The 6,792-nt window shown below is 32.1% G+C and overlaps 1 protein-coding gene across 1 annotated transcript in view; it reads right to left on the reverse strand.

The window, feature by feature from the left end:
* Window positions 1-6,269: 6,269 nt before the first annotated feature.
* Window positions 6,270-6,792, reverse strand: part of Cbr-pqn-42 — a gene marked incomplete at both ends in the record, with an annotated part of 9,681 nt that continues 9,158 nt past the window's right edge. Inside the window, 2 exons of the mRNA XM_045243071.1 lie at window positions 6,270-6,425; window positions 6,470-6,571. Of these exons, the coding sequence (XP_045097305.1) occupies window positions 6,270-6,425; window positions 6,470-6,571 (258 nt within the window). The remainder of the gene's footprint in view (window positions 6,426-6,469; window positions 6,572-6,792) is intronic.

Genomic DNA, 6,792 nt, shown 5'->3' on the forward strand with positions numbered 1-6,792 from the left:
TGGAATTCTGAATTTCTGAATTTCTGAATTTCTGAATTTCTGAATTTCTGAATTTCTGAATTTCTGAATTTCTGAATTTCTGAATTTCTGAATTTCTGAATTTCTGAATTTATGAATTTCTGAATTTCTGAATTTCTGAATTTCTGAATTTCTGAATTTCCGATTTTCTGAATATCTGGATTTCTGAATTTCTGAATTTCTGAATTTCCGATTTTCTGAATATCTGGATTTCTGAATTTCTGAATTTCTGAATTTCTGAATTTCTGAATTTCTGAATTTCTGAATTTCTGAATTTCTGAATTTCCGATTTTCTGAATATCTGGATTTCTGAATATCTGGATTTCTGAATTTCTGAATTTCTGAATATCTTAATTTCTGAATTTCTGAATTTCCGATTTTCTGAATATCTGGATTTCTGAATTTCTGAATTTCTGAATTTCTGAATTTATGAATTTCTGAATTTCTGAATTTCTGAATTTCTGAATTTCTGAATTTCTGAATTTCTGAATTTCTGAATTTCTGAATTTCTGAATTTCTGAATTTCTGAAGTTCTGAATTTCTGAATATCTGGATTTCTGAATTTCTGAATTTCTGAATTTCTGAATTTCTGAATTTCTGAATTTCTGAATTTCTGAATTTCTGAATTTCTGAATTTCTGAATTTCTGAATTTCTGAATTTATGAATTTCTGAATTTCTGAATTTCTGAATTTCTGAATTTCTGAATTTCCGATTTTCTGAATATCTGGATTTCTGAATTTCTGAATTTCTGAATTTCCGATTTTCTGAATATCTGAATTTCTGAATTTCTGAATTTCTGAATTTCTGAATTTCTGAATTTCTGAATTTCTGAATTTCTGAATTTCTGAATTTCCGAATTTCTGAATATCTGAATTTCTGAATATCTGGATTTCTGAATTTCTGAATTTCTGAATATCTTAATTTCTGAATTTCTGAATTTCCGATTTTCTGAATATCTGGATTTCTGAATTTCTGAATTTCTGAATTTCTGAATTTATGAATTTCTGAATTTCTGAATTTCTGAATTTCTGAATTTCTGAATTTCTGAATTTCTGAATTTCTGAATTTCTGAATTTCTGAATTTCTGAATTTCTGAATTTCCGATTTTCTGAATATCTGGATTTCTGAATATCTGGATTTCTGAATTTCTGAATTTCTGAATATCTGAATTTCTGAATTTCTGAATTTCTGAATTTCTGAATTTCCGATTTTCTGAATTTCTGAATTTCTGAATTTCTGAATTTCTGAATTTCTGAATTTCTGAATTTCTGAATTTCCGATTTTCTGAATATCTGGATTTCTGAATTTCTGAATTTCTGAATTTCCGATTTTCTGAATATCTGAATTTCTGAATTTCTGAATTTCTGAATTTCTGAATTTCTGAATTTCTGAATTTCTGAATTTCTGAATTTCTGAATTTCTGAATTTCTGAATTTCTGAATTTCTGAATTTCTGAATTTCTGAATTTCTGAATTTCCGATTTTCTGAATATCTGGATTTCTGAATATCTGGATTTCTGAATTTCTGAATTTCTGAATTTCCGATTTTCTGAATATCTGAATTTCTGAATTTCTGAATTTCTGAATTTCTGAATTTCTGAATTTATGAATTTCTGAATTTCTGAATATCTGAATTTATGAATTTATGGATTTCTGAATATCTGAATTTCTGAATTTCTGAATATCTGAATTTATGAATTTATGAATTTCTGAATTTCTGAATTTCTGAATATCTGAATATCTGAATTTCTGAATTTCTGAATTTATGAATTTCTGAATTTCTGAATTTCTGAATTTCTGAATTTCTGAATTTCTGAATTTCTGAATTTCTGAATTTCTGAATTTCTGAATTTCTGAATTTCCGATTTTCTGAATATCTGGATTTCTGAATTTCTGAATTTCTGAATTTCCGATTTTCTGAAAATCTGGATTTCTGAATTTCTGAATATCTGAATTTATGAATATCTGAATTTATGAATTTCTGAATATCTGAATTTCTGAATATCTGGATTTCTGAATTTCTGAATATCTGAATTTATGAATTTCTGAATATCTGAATTTCTGAATTTCTGAATTTCTGAATTTCTGAATTTCTGAATTTCTGAATTTCTGAATTTCTGAATTTCTGAATTTCTGAATTTCTGAATTTCTGAATTTCTGAATTTCTGAATTTCTGAATTTCTGAATTTCTGAATTTCTGAATTTCTGAATTTCTGAATTTCTGAATTTCTGAATTTCTGAATTTCTGAATTTCTGAATTTCTGAATTTCTGAATTTCCGATTTTCTGAATATCTGGATTTCTGAATATCTGGATTTCTGAATTTCTGAATTTCTGAATTTCCGATTTTCTGAATATCTGAATTTCTGAATTTCTGAATTTCTGAATTTCTGAATTTCTGAATTTATGAATTTCTGAATTTCTGAATATCTGAATTTATGAATTTATGGATTTCTGAATATCTGAATTTCTGAATTTCTGAATATCTGAATTTATGAATTTATGAATTTCTGAATTTCTGAATTTCTGAATATCTGAATATCTGAATTTCTGAATTTCTGAATTTATGAATTTCTGAATTTCTGAATTTCTGAATTTCTGAATTTCTGAATTTCTGAAACTAGTGAATATCTGGGATTCTGAATTTTTCAAACTTACCATTTTCCTGATATTTTTCAATTTCAAATGTTGGTCTCAAGCCTACGCATGGCACGATGTGGCGAAGCTGAGCGCGCGAAATTCAAACTTTTCGAATTTCGATTTCTGATTTGCATTCAGCTATGCCAACATCTGCCTAGCTCGGGCGAGTCCATGGGAGAATGGGCATAAAGGCCCGAGAATAGGAATACTAGGAATATAGGAAAGTTAGAATAGTTTTATGAACCTAAAAATTGGAATTTTCGGGTGAAAAATAGGCAAAAATCGCTTGTCTAGCTCAAAAATGGTCATTTTGGTGTGTTGATCGATATTTCGACCCGATTTTGACATTTTGTGTCCGGAAAGGGCCCATCTTAGGGTTAGAATCACTCGAAAATTAGGTTTTTCATGCTAGCATGATCGAAATTCGACGTTTTGAAGATCAAAACGTTCTATTTTCGAGAGAGAATCGTCGAATTTCGACCCCCCGACATGGCGCAAAGTGGTTTTTTGACCGAAAAGGGCCTAGAAAAATCCCGAAATTTGACGTTTTCGGTGTCAGAACAACTGATTTTGATAGAAAACGTCCAATTTTGACCTCTCGAAATGGTGAATTACAGAAAATGCCGCTATTCGGACCTATTTTTCAAGGTTTGGAGCATATTTTGGGGGTTTTAGCTCTCCAAAATTGCCAAAAAGTTTAGGATTTTAGGCACAAAAATTTCGTAATTTTTTGGCGAAAATCGAGCACAAACACACTAAAAGAGCACAAATTTCGGCGGGGGAAGAGCACAATGATGATGACATTGACATTGGAGAAGAGGAAAAGAGCACTGAATGAGCGGCCGCCAGCGCCGCCGATTATGCATACTTTCTGTGTGCTCACCTACTCGGGCGGCCCGAAGGACACGCCCACTTTGACATATAAAGAGGGCGAGAGAGTGTGTGGGAAGTGGAGAGTGTGGCAGAGAAAGTAGAGCACACAAAAGACCGCAAATACCATCTCACGTTCAGGTCGACGTTGATGATGGGAGAAGACACACCCACTCGAGAAGGAGGCAAAGTTTGAGGAAATTTGAGGGAATTCGTGTCAATTTTGGGCCTAGAAATGGCTAAAAATGGTTTTTAACTAGCTTAAAATAACCTGAAATAGCCTTAAATGTCATTGAAATAGTACAAAATGACTTAAATCGTCTTGAAAAAGCGTTAAAATGGCACGTGATGCCTTAAAATGACTGAAAATGACCAATTTCTCACCAATTTTGATCCTCGACACGGTATATCGACCAGTCACACAAAAAATGTAATTTTTGAGCCAAAAAAAGCCATTTGAGGGTGAAAATTACTGGAAAAAACGCTTTTTGGTGTTGAAAACATCTTTTTGAAAATGGGGAAAAAATTTCAAGCCTAAAAATGGGTGGAAGTGACATTAAAATGACCCGTGTAGCTTAAAATAACATTGAAACTGAACAAACCGAATTCAAATATATCTACAGTACTCCCTTACCATCAAAAACATCATCATTCACTTCAAACGTCGCGTCACTATGTGCTGAGCAATCGGATTCTGCGTCGGAGTCACTGAAAATAACTGAGCCGTTTGCGCACTTTTTTCGAAAATGCTAAAAAATAGTAACTTTCGATAGTTTTTATGTTTCATAAGGCCAAATTTTGTGTTTTTCATAATTTTAACACTAGAAACATTTAAAAACATGTCAAAAAAGTAAATAAATTCAAAAAATTCAACCAAAATTGAGCCACTTTCAGTCGAAATTAAAATTTCCAGTTTTTCTTGAAAACCAGAAGTCCTAGCAAAAAGTTGTTAACTAGAAAAATGTAGAACTTAGAATTTGACACAAAATCAACACATTTTTTACAATTGAAAATTAGCGTCTAAATCGAAAAATTCAAATTTCCGGAGTGGTCGATGCACCATGTCGCCTATACCCTTTTGGTTTTTAGGGTATATCTCAAATCACTATCCTGGCAATAACTTAAAAACCATAAAAATGGCTCAAAAACAACTGAAAATGTTGAAAAAACCAAAATTTTAGAGCAAAAAATCGATGAATTTTGAAGGCGATTCACTATGTGGCCCTTAACAGTGAAAACTGAAAATGGTCAACTAGAAAATGTAAAACTTGAAATTTTACATTAGAATCAATTTTTAGAACTCTAATAAATTTTGACCAAAAAGTGTTATGGTAGGTGGAAAATTAAAAATCCCCCCTTTTTGGCGCCAAAAATCTCAGAAAACCTCAATTTTGACTTTTTGAGCTCAGGAATTCCATTTGCATGCTCAGCGAAAAAAGCAAAAAAAGATAAGCCTCTGTGGGAATTGAACCCGGGTCGTGAGATTGGTAGGAAAACACATGTAAAATCCCACTGAGCCATTTGAGCACTTTTCTGGAAAATGCTCGAAAATCTCATTTTTGCAGTTTCTAGCGTCGAAAATTGTGTTTTAAACTGTTTGAACTGTCAAAATCCTGGTTTAAAGTTGGGAAATTACTGAAAAATTGAATTTTTGATCCCCATGATTCCCTGAAATGTGTCTAAAATCGGTCAAAAGTCATTTTAGGGAGAGCCGATGCACCATATCACCTATTCCTTGGGGTTTATCTCAAAAACTAAAGGTCCCAGCAGAAAGTGGTCAACTAGAAAAATGTAGAGCTTTAAATTTTACACAAAACCAACATTTTTTCAAAAATCAAGAAATTGGCGCGAAATTCGAAAAATTCAAAATTTCCCCGGTCGATGCACCATTTCGCCTCTCCTACATGATTTTGGGATGTATCTCAAAAACTAGAGGTCCCAGCGAAAAACTGTCAACTAAAAAAATGTAGAACTTGAGGTTATAGACTGAATTCTATTTTGAAAAATTTAGAAAATTCGGTCCATAATGTTTTTCTAGATGTTTTTCTCCAAAAACCAAACTTATTAGTTTTTCTCAAAAAAATTGAGGAAAAAAAACCTTTTCAGCACCGAGTTTTAGTTTATTGAGCTCAACAAAACCTCAGTAGGGTTTGAACCAAGACCTTGAGATTAGTAGAAAATTGGCGGGAAATCCCACTAAGCCATTTGAACACGTTTTGGGCTTAAAACTCTTAAAATGGCATTTTTTTAGGGTTCCAGTTAGATTTCGAGGCTTCTAATTTTACTTTTTTCAAGTGTTTTTCATGCTGAAAACATCAAAAAAAGACCTAGAAATCGACAATGTTTCATTCGAAAAAAGATAAAATCTAAAGAGAACAAGAAAGGTTGTCTTGGTCTTTTTTTCCGATTTTTTTCTATTTTTTCAAGGCCGAAAGTACATACCTAGTGTCTTTCATTGTCTAATGTGTTATCGTTGTGTAAAAAGTGAAGAAGAAGAAGGAGAAGAAGGTCTTCTTCGTCTTTTTCTTATCAGTAATCACTTCTTTCGCCACTCCCAAATAAAGAAAGAAGAATTTTTGAAAAGGAGAAAAATTTGGGAACATATTCAGAATATTTTGAAATTCTGAAATTCCAAAAACTTGAAAAAAAGAAAAATGTATTCATTTTGGCACCTTATCATATACAAACACACATTGAAAATATGGTAATAATGGAATCTAATTTTCAGAAAATTCAAAAAATTCAAAATTTCTTCAATCCTCTAATAAAATCCGCTGAAACAATATGATCCGATGGAAGATAAGCAAATTGTGGTTGTTTTGTTCCATGGGTGCAATTGAATTCCCATTGACGGTCCACCGATAAATCGATGACACGAACGCCTTCGGTGAAATGGACCTGGAAATTGTTGAAACTTGGAATTTCTGAATTTCAAAATTTACCTCGAATCTCACTGGCGAGAAATCCACGACTACTGTAGGCATGCACACTTCAAATGCTGTGGACCAGTACTTCCTGGCAGCCACTTCCGGACAACATGGGTCCTGAAAATTTCAATTTTTTCTCAATAGCTCAATTTCTCAATATCTCAATGTCTCATTAGCTCAACTTCTCAATGGCTCAATTTCTTGATAACTCGGTTTCTCAAAAGTTCAATTTCTCAATAGCTCAAATTCTCAATAGCCCAGTTTCTTATTATCTTAAATTCTCATTAGCTCAGTTTCTCAATAGCTCAATTTCTTACTAGCTAAATTTCTGATTATCT

The sequence above is a fragment of the Caenorhabditis briggsae genome, assembly GCF_000004555.2.
Source record: "Caenorhabditis briggsae complete genome, chrII, whole genome shotgun sequence".
Classification (NCBI taxonomy): Eukaryota; Metazoa; Nematoda; class Chromadorea; order Rhabditida; family Rhabditidae; genus Caenorhabditis; species Caenorhabditis briggsae.